Source organism: Rana temporaria, chromosome 1 (genome assembly GCF_905171775.1).
Source record: "Rana temporaria chromosome 1, aRanTem1.1, whole genome shotgun sequence".
NCBI classification, from domain to species: Eukaryota; Metazoa; Chordata; class Amphibia; order Anura; family Ranidae; genus Rana; species Rana temporaria.
The window spans coordinates 447,938,504-447,956,295 of NC_053489.1; the positions used below are offsets into that span (position 1 = coordinate 447,938,504).

At 45.3% G+C, this 17,792-nt stretch overlaps 1 protein-coding gene across 4 annotated transcripts in view; it reads left to right on the forward strand.

Moving 5' to 3' along the window:
* Positions 1 to 17,792, forward strand: part of MLLT1 (MLLT1 super elongation complex subunit) — a 98,067-nt gene that overhangs the window by 40,949 nt on the left and 39,326 nt on the right. For all 4 annotated transcript variants that reach the window (XM_040327208.1, XM_040327189.1, XM_040327198.1 and 1 more), the window contains 3 exons: positions 1,114 to 1,213; positions 16,617 to 16,688; positions 16,768 to 16,839. In XM_040327208.1, coding sequence (XP_040183142.1) covers positions 1,114 to 1,213; positions 16,617 to 16,688; positions 16,768 to 16,839 — 244 coding nt within the window. The remainder of the gene's footprint in view (positions 1 to 1,113; positions 1,214 to 16,616; positions 16,689 to 16,767; positions 16,840 to 17,792) is intronic.

Consider the following 17,792-nt stretch of genomic DNA (forward strand, 5'->3'; position numbering starts at 1 on the left):
CGGGGAAGCTGTGTTTACACACAGCTCTCCCCGTTCTTCAGCTCCGGGGACCGATCGCGGGACTCCAGCGGCGATCGGGTCACCGAGCTTCGGACCGGCTGGGCACTTAAAGAGGACGTACCTGTACGTGCTTGTGCCCAGCCGTGCCATTCTGACGACATATATGTGCAGGAGGCGGCCCTTAAGTGATTAAAGAACCTTCACCCACATTTTTCCTATGAAAAAATCAAACGCTTAGCCCCCCCCCCCCGCGCATTTGGAGTCGAAAGTGGCAAGTACTTTTTTCCAGAAGGTACTTGCTCCCACTGCCTTATTCCTTGCAATCCAACTGCGCTCCTGGCTGCAGCATCCTGGGATACAGGCTACAGATCCCAGGAGGCAACAGAACCAGCATGCTCAGTAGGGGAGCCTGACTGAGAAGTCTTTGAGTTACAGGAAGACGGTGATGGACTCCTTGTACTGGCAAGTTGTTGTTGTTGTTGTTGTTGTTTTTGTTTTTTTGTTTTTGGGCAAATTCTTGTCAGACTTTCCTCTTTAATCCCCTCACCAAGGAGAGCTATGTTTTACTGTTAACATTTAAAGTGTATTTTCACTTTGCAGTCAAATAGGGGTGATACTTTAAATTTGTTACATGTCTCCATTCACTAATTATACAAAAAAAATAAAAAATTGCAGCTTACCTATTTTGTAGTTGACCATCCAGACATTCGAGGTGGATATGAGAATCCTCCTTGCTGTCTTTTCATATTCTGACATCAGGGAGACCTCCCGGCTGTCGGGATTCACTGATCAGGGTCACAGCCTATTGCCTGCGGTGCTGATCAAGTCCGACAAGGCAAGTTGAACAGAAGTTTTACTACAGAAGTGGGAAATACACTTTAAAGTGGTTGTAAACCCAGTTACACCACTTGTACCTACAGGTAAGCCTGCAGGACCGCTACAACAGCTTTGATCTAAGGTAAGTATTTCATAATGAACTAGTATTCGATGCATTCTAGCTCGTTATGCGTTAGTCTTACAGGTTTTTTATTTTATTTTATGTGTTTTTTGTATTTCGGGTTTACAACCACTTTAGGGTGTTACTATTTTGCTTCTCTGTTTGTGCCTTGACAGAATGAGCCTGAGTGACAGCGACAGTGACAGCAGTGATGACTCCTGTATTCCTAGTCGTGGCACCACCCCCATACAGAAGATGCCTCCAACGAATAACAAGGTACAACAGTTATATTTGTATCTATATATTCACTTACAGTTCACTTAAAAGCTAAAGTTTAGTAACAGAATTATATCTGTAGATAATTATATCTATCTACACTATGGGACACAATGCACAGTATTCATTCATAATTGGTTATAGGTGTGTACCTTCAGGTGATTGGACACTGGCAAAAATTTAGAGGAAATCCCCCCCCTGAGTGACTTCCCTATAACTCCACCCCACTCCATGCGTCCTCCGCTTTGTGCTGGTGTCCAAATATGATGGACCTTTTATTCATGAAGAAAATCGCCCTAGGCTTTAAGCAGAATTTGGTAGCCCTTAACACCCTTGGCAGAACTAAAATGTTACTCCAAAATTTTCTGTTCTTTGCATTGTTTCCTTTATAAGTACAGAAATATGGTGCACTTGAGCAGATGTGCTGTTGGTCTCTGCCAGCTCTTAAATGCTCGCAAGAGACTGGCGGCGCATCTGCACATGTGCTTTTCTTTTTTTCTTCTTTTTTTAAATGGCAGCATGGAAGGGGGGTGGGGCGCAGTAAAGTTTAGAGCAGTTCCATTTTTTAATTCTGTTTTCTTCCTATTTTTCAATTTAGCCTTCACTACCTTCTAATGCTAGCATAGTAGCAGTGTATCTGGTGTAAGCTTGGTAAAACCTGAGCTTTACCCAGACTGGAGACGGCTTGTAATGTTGCTACGGGCACTGGATCCTCGCTCTAGCCTTTGCACCTGATGCAATGTACTGAGTTAGCCACGGGGTGCTATACAGGCCCTGGGCTTTGTTCCATCACTATGGAACCCAGTCCCTAAAGACCCCTCACTGTATTCGGTGGAAAAGTTTGCAAGGAAGTGGGCTAGTCCTATAGTTGATCTCATAGGCCCGGATTCTTGAAACACTTACGCCGACGTATCTACAGATACGCCGCGTAAGTGTAAATGTGCGCAGTCTTATCTCTGCGCCGTACCCATAGAACAAGATACGCCTGAAATTAGGCTTCATACGACCGACGTAAGTTTCCTACGCCCTCGTATCTTGGGTGCATATTTACGCTGTCCGCAAGGGGCGCTCCCATTGATTTACGCGTCGAATATGCAAATGACTGAGATATGCCAATTCACGAACATACTTGCGCCCGTCGCAGAGATATACGCCGTTTACGTAAGGCGTACGTCTGGCGTAAAGTTATTCCACCTAAAGGTATGGACCACGAACAGCCGTCGTATTTTACGTTGTTTACGTAGGACTACGTGAATAGGGCTGGGCGTAGGTTACGTTCCCGTCGTAGGCATTGAGCCGTCGTATCTTGGGGAGTATATTCGACGTGATTCTGAGCATGAGCGCGCATGCGCCGTTCGTTCGGCCATTCATTTGCATGGGGTCACGGTTTATTTAAATGTATCACGCCCACTTCTAACTACTTTGAATTAGGCCGGCTTACGCCAACGAGTTTACGTTACGCTGGCGGAACGTTGGGGAGCGAGTGCTTGTGAATACTATTCTTGCCTCTCTGTGTTAGAGAAAATATGTGCCGCTCTACGTGAATCCAGCCCCTAGTCTCTAACCCAAACAAACATTTTGCTGTTTCTGTTAAAGATGTTCCTTCTTTCAAAGATTTTGCTGATAGAACATCTGACACTCCTAAAGGTGCTCTTTAACATTGCCAGCCCAGTTCTGCAACTAGCTCTCACTGCAATTTTAGTATGTCAAACTACAGCTTACAGGACTTGGACAATGAACAACCAACAAGACCATGTAGTTCAGAATCATGCTGTTAGAGCAATTACAGCAGTTTCCTTCCACACTGCTTTTCTGTGTGGATACCTTAGAACAGGGGTAGGCAATCTGGGGCACTCCAGCTGTTGTGGAACTACATTTCCCATGAGGCATTGCAAGGCTGGCAGTTACAATTACTCTCAAAGGCATGATGGGACTTGTAGTTCTGGAACAGCTGGAGGGCCCCAAGTTATCTACCTCTGCCTTGGAACATATGAGATGTATTTCCAAAATGGCTCTAATCTCCATTAACATGCATGGAATCATATGGCTAAAGGTTTGCACAGCTAAAGCTGTCTGTAAATGGCACTTCACTTGTATGCCTTTCCAAGGAAAACGTCTGTTTGGTGAGGCACTTGACCAATTCATCAAAGAGGTAAGAGGTGGAAAATAGGATTTTTATAACAGCTTACCTGTAAAATCCTTTTCTTGGAGTACATCACGGGACACAGAGCTGCATATTCATTACTATGTGGGTTATAGAGTCTACCTTCAGGTGATGGACACTGGTGTAATCAATTAAACAGGAAGTTCCCTCCCTATATAACCCCTCCCCTACTGGGAGTTCCTCAGTTTTTGTAGCAAAGCAATAAGTGCCCCAATATCCCCAAACAAGAGGGGTGGGAGCTCTGTGTCCCGTGATGTACTCCAAGAAAAGGATTTTACAGGTAAGCTGTTATAAAAATCCTATTTTCTTTATCGTACATCACGGGACACAGAGCTGCATATTCATTACTATGTGGGATGTCCCAAAGCAATGCTTACTGAGGGGAGGGAGACACCAACAACGCAGACCGCCATCAGACGTGAGGACCTATAATGCTGCCTGCAGCATACTGCGCCAAAAAGCTGCATCCTCTTGCCGTCTTATGTTCACCTGATAGGAGTTAGTGAACGTAAGCACAGATGACCAAGTTGCGGCCTTGAAAATCTGCGTCATAAAGGCTTGGAAATGCATTGCGCATAAAGCGCTTACCATCCTGGTAGGGAGCACCCCCACAAAAAAACAGGGGGAATCCTACTCTAACCACAAGCCTGAATAATAACCTGATGAATCAACCTTAAAAACAGTTGATTTTAGACGCTGCCTGCCCTTTCCTGGGGCCTCCTGGTAGCGCAACAACATCAGTTTTCCGTATCCGAGCAGCCGCTTCAGATAGCCCTAGACCCTTCTTACTCCAACGAGAGAGAGAGTGTAACCATTTTAATAGCTGACCTGAACACTGCCTGCCCATCTAGGGTCTTCTGGCAGCCCAATAAAAACGTCAGCTTTCTATATCTGAAACCTTCAGATAGGTATTTAACTGCTCTCATCTCAATTGAGAGAAAAGCAATAACCTTTCCTTCCGTGAAACAAGGTTTTGAAAAAAGGGAAGGTAAGAATATCTAGATTCAAATGAATACTAGATCCTTCTAGTAAATAAGGTTGGGTGAGGATGAAAATCACTCTACTTGTAAGAATAATTGAGTATGGCTCTATACCAAGAAAGTTGCCAATACTGAAACTCTTGGAGGCTACCACAACCAAGAACACCAATTCCCTTGTTAAAGGATGAAGGGAAATATGGTGCATCGGCCCAAGGAGCTGACCCTGTAAGCCGACAAAACTAGAGCCAATCCTCCGAGCACAAGGGCGACCTAACTGGTGGACTTATACAAGGGGTGACGTGCATAACAGCCCGGACCAAAGAGTGTGAAGTAATCGACCTTTGGAAGCAAGGCCGAGATCGGATCCTTGATATAACTTAAGGCTAGCTCCGTCTCCTTTCCAAATGTAGGAAGGCAGGAATTTTACCTTTGACAAACTTCCACGGATGCCACCATCTGGTTTCACACCAGGAACCTGGGCCTTCCAGACCGTAGGCTATCTGGTCCTGGAGGCCAGCTCTCTTGTATGAATCAAGGGAATTGCCGCTGATTCTGAAAGCCCCGATCCTCGAGAATGTGGTCTATAATAGCCAGACCATTAATTCACCTGTTGCAAGGCAGAATGTAATACCCCCTGCAAAGTAGGCCTGGACAAGATGTAAGGGACTGTGGGTCCTCTACTACCACCCTTACTGTTCCTGCACCGAGAGGTCGTCAGGGTTATGCCGGAGTAATCAGGCCAGCTTCCGTTCTCCTCTAAATGTTGCATAGAAGCCACAAAAGTCGCGGCACTGGGGGGAGAGACACAACCAGTGACAACTGGTCCCCCCCTCGGATTAAAAACACATCTGCCCCGCATGCGGGTGGATCCTTTATCTTTGACCCCAAGCTGTTCAATCTCTTGTTGAGCCTGGACGCCAATACATCTTATGTACAGGGTACTATTTCTGTGACATTTGGTCAGGAAAACAGTCGGGGTGTAGAGGTCATTCTCCCGGAGACACTTGTTGACGGCTCCAGCGAATCGCCTGCCAATTCTGCATTTCATGAAATGACGAATGCCAATAGGCAAGGCACAAGCTCCTCCTTGGTAAATTAAGTAAATCACTAGTATGGCATAGTCTGATTGTACTCTGACAGAACCAACCTGCCACCTGAACGTTCAGGCCCCTAAGCCAGATGCTCCATCGGTAGCTCTAGCTGACAGATAAGGCTCCCTTGGAGCTTGACTACTTCCCCTGGGCCATGGTCTCTTCCTGACCTGGCAAACCCTTTTAGTTAAGAATCACCAAGAGTAATTCCAGCATATCTCTGGGACCGGGTTCTTTGGATAATGCTAGGTCAAGATCCACTCTTTCTAGGCCGACAAAATACTGTTTATAACAGCCCTGAATAAAAGTTAGTATAGGGAACTGTCTTGAATGAAGCCAGCATCTTCCCTAGTGCCTTAATCAAAAGGCCAAAAGTAAGGAACTGTTCCTTGCCGTGACCACATAGACCAGTTTTCTTATAGCGATGGTCTTGTCTGAGGCCAAAAAAAAAAACTCTCCTTTTTGGACTGTGCCAAACATACCCAGCTTCTTGTCAAATGAAAGAATGTATCTTTAGAGTTCCAGATACTTGACCATGCTGGACACCCTTAGGTCCAGCCATGCTACTGACTGACCCAACAGCAGGAGTTTGCTTCGGTATGCCATTACTGCTATACCCTGGGCCTACAGACCTGCTAGAGGCGGGCCCTAGCACCCTGACAACCCAGGCACGGAGGCTAACCCCAAAGGGCAAGACCACCAACTGGAGATAGTGCTGTTCCCCTGCGAAACGCAGACAACCTCTGCAGACCCAAGTAAATAAACACATATGCAACTGGCTCCCCATGTGCGTATGTGGCAAGTGTTAAAGCCATATGCCTCAATGGAAGTGTGTGTACATGGCAGCGTGTGTTCCTGGAAGCATGAATTCATATAAATATGTTTTAAGAAAAACATGCATATAGCATGTGTGCTCTGGAACAAGCATCTTGCAAGCAAGCATGCGATATAAACGTGTTATGCAACAATGTGCAACATGAACCCATGCAGACACGTATTTCTATGCAAACACAAGGAATCCTGTATTGCTTAATTAGGCCGCCATGTACAACTTTAAAGTAATCATGCATCCTTATGCGATTCAGCATCTTCCATGCGATCAACATCTTATGCATTTTAAGCACTACTGTGCGGACAAGAACCCTTGTGTGACCAAGGACTCTTGTGTGACCAAGCACCCCTGTGCGATCCAGCATCCTTATGCACTCAAGCATCTTAATGCGACTTTAGGCATTTCTGTGAAACAAGCCTCTCTATGTGATCAAGTATCCTTGGGTAATCCAGGACGCTGTTGATCCGACAACCATGTGTGATCCAGCTTATTTTTGCATTCAAGCATCTTTAAGCGATCTTTAGGCATTCTTGTAGAAACAAGCCTCTCTGTGCGACCAAAATATCCTCGAGTAATCAAGGACTTGGGTGATCGGGTAATCATGTGTGATTCAGCATTTTTATGCCTTCAAGCCTCTTTATGCGATTCTAGGCATTTCTGTGGAAACAAGCCTCTTTGTGTGACCAAATATCCTTGGGGAATCAAGGGCTTGGGTGATCAGGTAATCATGTGTGATTCCAGCATTTTTATGCCTTCGAGCCTCTTTATGCGATTCTAGGCATTTCTGTGGAAACAAGCCTCTTTGTGTGACCAAATATCCTTGGGGAATCAAGGACTTGGGTGATCAGGTAATCATGTGTGATTCCAGCATTTTTATGCATACAAGCATCTTTATGCGAACTTAGGCACTTCTGTGGAATAAGCCTCTCTGTGTGACCAAATATCCTTGGGTAATCCAGGACGCAGATGATCAGGTAACCATGTGTGATGCAGCATCTTTTTTGCATCCAAGCAACTTTATGCGATTTTAGGCATTTCTGTGGAAACAAACCACTTCTGTGTGACCAAACATCCTTGGGTAATCAAGGATTTGGGTGATCAGGTAACCATGTGTGTGTGATCCAGCATTTTTATACATACAAACGTCTTTATGCGATTTTAGGCCTTTCTGTGGAAACAAGTCTCTCTGTGTGACCCAATATCCTTGGGTAATCCAGGACTTGAGTGATCAGGTAACTAGCATCTTTATGCACTCAAGCATTTCTATGCAACTCTAACAAACATGCAACACCATACAGACAGAAACATGTATCCTTATGCGATCCACAATAAAACATGCTTTGTTACTTGTTTTTATCCCACATGCATTCCAAACTCATGTATCTTATGCAACATGCGGACTGGTAAAGAGGAAGTTATCCTCTGTAGATGTGCGTTTCCTCAATTAAGAGACGTTAGCAATGTGTACCAGCAACTGTGCATCCCTCAGATGTGCATTTGGTTAGCCTGAAGCCGACACCAGGCTGAAGACCATATGGAGGTCTTACTAGCCACCTATAGGAAAACCTCTCTTTACACTCTAAGGAGAAGATAGAGGCTTTGGCCAAGTAGGCAGAGGGAAGTTATATGCATCATGAATCTCTGAAAAGACTGCAGGTGCAATCAGAACCTGTAGGGCTTTTGATAGTTTCTCCTCGTTAGGCTGCAGCTCCTGTCTCCTGTCCTCTGACAGTGAACCTTCATCCCCAGCTCTTCTAATCCCTTTGTTTAAGGATTAAAGCAGGAAAAGGGACACACCCTGCTTTTTTTTTTTGCTTCTTGTGAGGATGCTGCGAACATAGCAGTTAACCTCTTGTAGAACAACAAATGTGATGCAAAAAACAAAACACATGCAGAGTGGCTGCAATGTTGGGGGAGGCTGCTTTGATTGCCTGACAGGTCTGATGGCTCAATCTGTGAGCTGTCTCTACAGGGGAGAATAAGGGGCCACCAGGTTCAGGTGGCGATTCCTTTTTATATTCCTACCCCTGACCTTATTCAATGGGGAGACCAAAGTCCTAAGCTAAAAGCAGAGGAGCTTAACCCAGGTGCATCAACAGCTGAACATAGTCTGGCAGCAACAATGCCTGCTAATCTGCACAGCTAGATGCGGAGTAGGCATCTTAGATGAATCTGTATCCAACTCACACAAGGTGCTTGCGTTTGTGTCCCCCTAGCTTTACAGAGCTCTGACGTCTGGGCCTTTTTGAAGAGCCCTCTCTGCGACTGCACTGAGCCGGTGAGCATGTGCGACATGGTAGAGCCTGAAGCTGAGGAAGTGGGACGCACAATAGACCAGCTAACACTTAAGCTTCCGTCTTTGGAAAGCATGGTAAGCGAAAACATCAGGCATGTCTTTTACTGCCCATAGTAGTGGAAAAACAGATAAGACTTGCAGCTACTCATGGAAGACAATGCTTTGCATAGGATTAAGGGCATTTTTTTTTTGTTTTTTTTTTTATGTACCAGCCCCTTCAAGGGGAGATATATGGGTACTACAGCCATCCTGTCTGAACAGACATAGTGGCCCAGGCTACATGCCGGCTAGGGGAGGTATATGGGTGCCCTGAGCCATCCCGTCTCAGAAGACATCGTGGTTTACATTGCCCATGCATAGAAACATAATATAGGCGAGACCCATAGTCCCCTACAGAAGACCTACTGTCGAACCAAGTCCCGTAGGTCCCTCTCTTACCTTTCCACGCTGCAGGGTATTGCCAAGCAAGAGGCCCAATCTTCCCCCTTCACCGTGGGTATAGTCCTAGACCTTCAGGGACCGGGGTCCATGGCAGGAACACCACACCCCTGGACCTATATAGCACCCTGGCAGCAGAAAAAACATTTGGTCCTTAGAAGGCACAAAGTTCTGGAACCCAGGATCCAGCCCTCCGCAGAGAGGCATTATAGGCTAAACCTCGTTCTTCGTACCGAGGCCCGGGTACCGTCCACTTTGGCTATGAAGCACCTTGGACGGATCCGGATTTATGGAGGCTTTTTACATCCAGCATGGATCCCTCCAGTGGAGCTCCTAAGAGCACATGTTAACTCGTGACCAACACCTTAGACACTGATGAAAAAACTGAGGAACTCCCAGTAGGGGAGGGGTTATATAGGGAGGGAACTTCCTGTTTAATTGATTACACCAGTGTCCATCACCTGAAGGTAGACTCTATAACCACATAGTAATGAATATGCAGCTCTGTGTCCCGTGATGTACGATAAAGAAAGGTTTGACTTCCACAGCGGAAATCCCATAACCACCCTCCTCAGGGGCCCCCTTGCTTCTCTGAATGCAGAGCACCTGTCCGATTTAACAGGATTCAGCTTTAAAACCTAAGTGCAGCCCTTCCTTTCAGCACAAGGCTTGGATCACCAAGCATTTCCCAAAGCCCCCTTCACAGAAATCTTCTGCCTTTTTGTGGCTGTGTGTGTGAGTAAAGAGATGAGCTCAGGCATATTATTTGGATATACCGTATCTATTGGCGTATAATGCACACCTTCATTTTAAGGGGGAAGTTTCAGGGGAAAAAAACGTACATTTTAAATAAAGAACTGTGAAGCAAAATAAGGGTCAGTGCCTTTCTGCAGACCCACCATTGCCATGAATGCAGCACCCACCATTGCCAGGAAAGCAGCACCCATCATTGCAGCATGATTGATCCCCCTCCATCTGCAGCCTTGGAGAGGACAAGCAGGGAGCAGGACGAGCACCAAAGATTACCTACAGGAGAATCTCCTGTTTACATGGCGGCCTCTTTAATAGAAAGTCACGCCTTCTTTGATGCACAGAACAGTCTTTCAATGGCAGCTCCGGAGATGGGACCTCCTATTACAGAGGCCGCCCGTAAACAGGAAATTCTCCTCCTGTGTGTACAGGACTCGTCCCGCCTCCTCCCTGTCCACTCCAAGGCAGCCAGCATATACATTTTGAGGCCCCGGCACTGGAAGATAGTCGGGGGCCACAAAAGATATATATGTCCAAATAACCAGGTGGGCCGTTCAAAACCGGAACGCGGGCCGGACTTTGGACATGCCTGCCCTAGAGGATCTCACATGCAAAATAGCATTTTTGATCACTATCGCATTAGTCGGACATGCTTCTGAACTGGCGTTCCTTTTCCTGTAAAGAGCTTTTTTTCTTACTTCACAATGACAACGTTATTTTTATACCCAAGGCCATTCTTTCCCCTGAAGATGGTTTCAGCATTCCGCCTCAATGATGACACATTTTTCCCATTCTTATGCTCTGCTCCTAAGCATTTAAAGGAGATCTTTCTACGTCGCCTGGATATAGTCAGAGCCGTATACCTCAAGACTACTGTTTCAATCAGATAGGATGCATTCACTGTGTGTCATGTTCTCAGGACTTTGCAAGGGACACTCTGCTTCAAAGTCCACCATCGAACAATGGATATGAGTGCAAGAGCTTACATTCTCAAATATAAATCTCCTCCTGTACTTTTATGCACCCATTCCATCAGATTGGTTAGAGTTTCCTGAGCATTTTGGCACCGAGCCTCTGTAGCCCCGTTTACAGTTTCGCAAATGTTTATCGGGTGGACAACCTACTGATGCAGCTTTTGGCCGCAAGGTTCATCTGACCCTTGTTGGTGGGCCTTTTGACAATGTTCAATGTTCTGCTTGCCTCATTGTTGTCCACCCTTCTTATTCTTAGCTTGATAATGTTCATTGGTGTATGCATACTCTGCCTATATCTTGTGCTGTACGATTAGGATAAGAGGAGTTTTGACTTGCCACTAACTTTCATATCTTGGAGTACAGTACGGGCCACTTTCCTTTCTATTCTTTGGTTTACCCCATTGCTTGCTACAAAACAGAGGACTTGTGATGTGGGTTTGGGTTAAAGGGGAGGCCCCCATGGGATATGTCCTCTAAAGGTTTGCCATTGTCCAATCACCTGAAAGGTGCACAAATATAACCCATAGTGTATGAATACTCTGCCGTTTTGTAGTCCAAGAGGTGGAATTTACAGGTACGTCAAATTTCCTTTTTGCACCTATAGCTGCAGTCACATCACTCGCCGGTAATGAACTGTTTCCAATGTCTGTCAGGCAGTTGGATACGGCAGAAATCTTTTGTGCAAGGATGGCAGGTCCTGTTCCTACTGTTGAACTTCTGGCAATAAGGACTTAATGGCTTTAAAGCTGGGTACACGCGGATCTAAATTTGTCTGGTCCAGCAGAGACCGCTAGCATTTTGATCTGTGTGTGGCCCTTCCAACTAGACAGAAGCCAATTGTTGGATCTGCTGCTTTTGAGCGGTACTGCTTGAAAACCTTGTTTGATCAGCGGTTTACAGCCTATCCGCTGCAGCACTGATCAGTGTATTCTGACAGGTCAGGAGGGGGGACTCCTGCATCCACATTGCCTATGCTTGCCTGCTGGCTAAACAAAAAAAAAACTGACAGTGTTTACCCAGCTTTAGGCTCCATTCGCATGAGATTTGGTGGGACTGCACTGGGTGGTTATTCCAGCGCAGATCCACCACATAACAAAATACTCTGTCTCCTGTGTGCACAATTCACACCACTGCATTGTGTGGGCACAGTGCACTGAAAAAGGGTAATGCATGCACTACTTTGTTACAGGGCAGAGAAGGGCACCGCCTTGCAACCAATTGAACTTTGTCTGCGTGACATTTCAGTACAGTTTGTTAAAAAAAAATGCAGTACATTCCGTTATTTCCAACAGACCACACCGCACACCAGCCGCTGCATTTTAAAGCGATGGCTGGTGTTATTAAACCCTAAAGCCGGGTACACACAGGCCAAATGTCGGGAGACAATGGCTGATTAAAAAAAGAAACGTTCCGACATTCAGCCTGTGTGCCGGCCATGCTGGAATACCGGCATCTAACCAACTTCTGATCGGCGCTCTCAGCCAATGGCAGAGAGCGCTGATCAGAGTGTTCTGGCATGGGGGCTGTCCCCCTATCGGAACACAATAGCTCAGCGAGGGAGATCGCTGAACTAACCTCGAATGGAACCCCAAGTTGAATGAAAAAAACGAAGCGTGTGTACCCGGCTTTAGGCTTCTGTGCGCAGCAGCAAAAAAGATCTGACAGAGACCCGCCCCCTCCTCCCTCCATTGAGTTGAATACACTGCATGTAGCATGATCTGTGACTAGTGAAGTGTCTGATGAAATACAATCTTGAGTTTTTCAGTTGCCAAAAACCTCTTAAAATGTTCTTTCACCATACAGCATTCGTCACAATTTGCTCACACCCTCTGCTTCTCACACATTTCTATTGGCTAGCATGGCAGCCCATAATAGTAATGGGCCAAAAGAAATGTATTAAGCCAGATGGAGCAGACAAAGCTCCAACACTTCCAGCTAGTATTGAAGCTTTGTTCAGTGTCGCCACACCACACTCAATAGATGAGCTGTTGACACTGCAATTGGACAAATTGTGTAAAGAAAGTGGTAAGGATTTAAGTGCAGCACTAAGTAACTAGTGATATATGTAATAATGCAAACATATAAGTGACAGTGCACAATTAAACATTCATTAATGACACTGCCTGCAAAGCAAGACTAGTATGCAAAATGCTGAGACAACATATACATAAACACATTGAGAACCTAAATGTCCATTAAACTGCGTCAAGAGACACTTGGATGAGTCCAAAGTGAAAAAAATATATTTTTCAAACGGTGCAAAATAGGTGGGTATTCAGATTTCCAGTCATTGAGGACCGACAGATGTGTGTGCTCAGTTCAACAAGAAAACAATATTCACCATCAAATGTGCTACCACCACCAGTGAAGGTAATCTTACGAAATGGTGTGGGCTACCTGCCAGCAGCAGAGAGTCAAACAAGCAAAACTGATGGGGTCTTTACCATCACAGGAACCAGCATGTGGATTGTACAGCAGTGCAGATTCGACAATCAAGCTTTCAGGGACCAACATCAAGAAAGCATAATGATCCAAGCTCAGCATATAAAGATTCATCAGCTCCACCAGTCAACAGGACGGAGTCCTACAGGAAAAAAAAATCACCAAATGTATTAAATAAAGCATGGATCTTCAAACTACGGCCCTCCAGTTGTTCAGGAACTACAATTCCCATCATGCCTAGTAATTTCTGTGAATGTCAAAGTTTTACAATGCCTCATGGGATGTGTAGTTCCACAACAGCTGGAGGGCCGTAGTTTGAGGATCCCTGAAAAAAGTATTGCACTTACATCAATGTAGATAAAAACATGCCTTTGTATAATGTAATCACAAGGATTTCTCCTTCAACTTCCTAACTGTTGCAAAGGCCAAGGGCAGTGTTCATCCCATCTGGGACCTGAAGTATCTGAACGTTTTCCTTCAGGTGCAGAAGTGGCATCAAAGAGACTTACTCATAGCCTCCCTTCAGCAGGCCTTTATGCTCTCCATGGAAGCCAGAAGCGACCCTTCCAGTTTGTCTCTGTGCCCTTTGGCCTGTCCACAGCTCAGTGCATCTTCAATAAGATACTGATCCCCCTGGTCTTGGCTCTTCTCTCCCAGAGTGTCCACATTCTGGGTTATCTGTGTGACCTGCTGTTTTGAAGGACCATTCCATCCAGACTCTTGCATCAAAAGTGCAATAATCAGCGCAAACCCTCCAAAGATTCAGCTGGACCACATCTTCCAGGAGAGTCTTTGTTGGATACGACTCATTGCCTGGAGTATTTGGGTCTGGTTCTGGATATGAACCAGGCTCAAGTCTTCATCCCTCCAGAAAAGATCCTGCCTCAGGTAAAGACCCTACAGGCCAGACATCTTACATCCGTTCACTTTTGCATGAGGGTGCTGTGTCTGATGGTAGCGTCCTCCAAGGCCATGCTTTATATCCAGTTTGATTTGAGACTGCTGCAGCTCAGCATCCTGGCGGTATGAAACAAACTGAATTACTCTCTGAACCATCCCATGTCTCCCAGGGCCAGGATATCCCTGGTGTGGTGGATGTTCGACCTGCAAAGCCTTTACAGTAGATGCATGGTGACTTTGTGGGATAATTTCAACCATATACACTATATTGTCAAAAGTATTAGGATGCCTGTCTTTACACGCACATGAACTTTAATGGCATCCCAGTCTTAGTCCCTAGACTTCAATATTGAGTTGGCCCACCCTTTGCAGCTATAACAGCTTTATTTATTCTGGGAAGGCTGTCCACAAGGTTTAGGAGTGTGTCTCTGGGAATGTTTTACCATTCTTCCAGAAGCGCATTTGTGAGGTCTGGCACTGTTTTTGGATGAGAAGGTCATTCTATATGCATTAAGATAAAAAACTTTTTGTGTGCAGCAGCCACCCCAGCACCCACCTAATTACTTACCTGAGCCCCATTTCTCTCCAAAATGTCTAAGCTGTCCAGGACACTCCTCCTGATTGGCTGAGACACAGTAGCGGCACCATTGGCTCTCGTGGCTGTAAATCAGTCAGCCAAACAGGGGGCGAGAGGAGGCACGGCCAGGTTGGGGCTTTGTGTCTAAATGGACAAACAGAGCTGTGACTCGGCTCCAGTGCCCCCATTGAAAGCTACTGACTGTTGGGGCACTCAATGGAAGGAAAGGGCCAGGAGCAGCAAAGAGGGACCCTAGAAGAGGAGGGTCTGTGCTGCTCTGTGCAAAACTAACTGCACAGAGAAGTGAAGTATAACATGTTTGTAAAATCTTATATATATATATTTTTTATAATCACTTTAACTTCTCATATAGTCTATCGTTGTACCCAGAAGGCCTGTTTTTGTGGTGTGAGTAGAGGAAGTACTGATCAAGCCTGGGTCAGTAGTTATCTTTTTTTTTTAGTGTCTGTTGGTCTCTCACTCCATGATAAAGGCCTATGTATAGGGGTTTGCCCACTTAGTTCCTCCCAGATACCCTCTGCTATTGCCAGGGGATCAACTTGGTCTCGTCAGCCCTTCAAAGGCCTCCCCACCTCTCATGTGCAAGGTTTGCTTACTGCTGTTGCCTCTACCAGGCATGTTTTGGAGTGGTTGGTCTTATCGTGCATGGAACCCTTTGTGGTACTGCACAGGAATAAGGGTGTCTTGAGGCCTAGGGCCTACTTTCTGTCCAAGATGGTCTCTTCCATTCACCCAATAGGACAAATTTTGCTACCCTCCTTTCCAAAGCTTGCCAAGAAGGTGCATCTCCACTGCCTGGATCTGGTTCATGCTGTGAAGGTCAGCTACAGTATTGTTCAGGCAATAGGATTGCCTCTGTCCCTCCAGGAGGCTCTTGCAAGGGGCTGCCACTTGTTCCATCATTGCTAGGTAGATAAGACAGTTCCTTTTTCGGGCCCATTGCTTGAAGGGGTCCTCCCCTTTTATTTAGGATGCACTCCACCAAGTCTGTGGGTGCCTCCTGGGCTTTTCAGCATCAGACATCTGTTGTCCAGATTTGTAAGACTGCCACTTTGTCTATTCATGAGTTTGGCAAGTTCTAACAGGTGGACATGCATGCCTCCGCTGGTGCCAACTTTGGCCATAAGATGCTCCGAGCTGCTGCTGCTCTTTAGTTTGAGGTTCTCCTCTCTATTTTGTGGGCCTGTTGGTGTTTGCTGTGACGCAGACCCCAAAGTTGTATTTTATTTGGACATCTGTCGTCTATAGCTTCAGCTGTGTCCTGTACTGTCCTGTGAAATTATTTTCTTTGAGTACAGGACACAGGACCTCACCATCTATGTATCTTATTGCTTGCCAAAAAATGAGAATTGTTGGAGGGGTTATAAGGAGTCCTTATAGCTCTGTTTGATAGTGTCCAATCACCTATAGGTAGCTGCATATAACCCCACCATCTATAGCTTGGTCAAAAACCTTTTCCTTCCTAAATTTTACTTTAATAAAAGTGTAGAAGTGGATATACTGTATATCTAAAGGAGTTTGGCCATATTATTTTAAGTTGTACTGACAAACATAATCTGGGTTCAGTTCAAAGTGTTGAGAAATTTTAAGTGACAGGATGGGGTGCTTGCAGTTCAGATGAATGAAAATGGAGTTTGTTATTAGCGAGCAAAATTTTGGTGAAGTAGTTTGTACCCCAGTGAAACATTGGTTAGTAATACAAATCTGAGTGCTGCACATGTGTTTTATGCATATAATAAAGCTGCCTATAGACACATGTTGGGATGGGTGATTGTTGCTTGTCTCTAGTGTAAGACCGATTACTGACTGACTGCTTTGTTTTATGTTTTGGTGTGTCGGATTTGTACCCAATGTGTTCTCTGTAATCAATCAAAAATTCTTCCCAGCTCTAAATGTGCATTACTTATTCATTATATCCATATACTTCCTTTCATGTAGAACTCTGGCCATAGAAGTCCCGAGACTTGCAGCAAGTCAGATAAAATGCTGAAGAAGGGAGTATATGACAAGGTAAACTTGAGCCAACTTTTTTTTGTCAATTGTTTTATTTAGTGGAGCTTGCAATATTGTTTTTCTTCTGTTTCTTTAGGCATACACAGACGAGCTGGTTGATTTGCACAGAAGACTAATGGCTCTGCGAGAGAGGAACATCCTGCAACAGGTGTGTTCATATTCTTACAGCATGAGTTCGGGAAAGACAAGTTGTATGGAAATCGGTAGATTGGGTTAATCGTATACCGTATTTATCGGCGTATAACACGTTTTTGTCCCCTGAAAATCGGGGACAAAGCAGGGGTGCGTGTTTAATACGCTGATGGCGTACCTCAGAGCTGTCATCTCCTCTCCGTTCGGCTCCTCTGCTTTCACTTTACACACACAGTCTCGCCTCCGCCACCGCCATTGAACCAGTGTTCTGCCTATCGCAGTAGCTGGCCCAATGCCGGAGGCGGGACTGCGTGTGTAACGTGAGAGCCGAGTGCAGAGGAGATGACGGCTCAGTGATTTCCTGATTCAGGCTGCTGGTGTGGGAGATGGTGAGACTGCAAATGATATTAGTTCAAAAAGGCATTAATGACAATAATCAGGCTGCAATGAGGACGTTATTTGTGCTGCAGATGGACATTGATGAACACTGACCCTTAATTTGCTTCAAAGTTGTTCATTTTAAAAATGTTTTTTTCCCGAAACTTCCCTCTTAAAATTGGGGTGCGTGTTGTATGCCGGCGCGTGTTATACACCGATAAATACGGCATCTGTATTTAACAATGTAATTCATTGTAAAATGATTCTGTTCTGTCACTTTTAGGAGAGGGGGAACTTTATCTTTTAGTCTTAGTAAAATGTTATTGTTTTGAATAGGTTTCTTTTTTTTGATAAACACATGCGACATGGCTATCATTCCATATAATGCAAACATCCATGTTGTTAAAGAGGAGTTCCACCCAAATTTGGAACTTCCTCTTAACCCACTCCTCTCCCCCTTACATGCCACATTTGGCATGTAATTTTTTTGGGGGGGGAGTGGGGGCTTCAGCACGAGTGGGACTTCCTGTCCCACTTCCTCCTTCCTGTAGGCGACTAAGCTTAGTCGCCTTCAGGAAGTGGCTGCTGTTG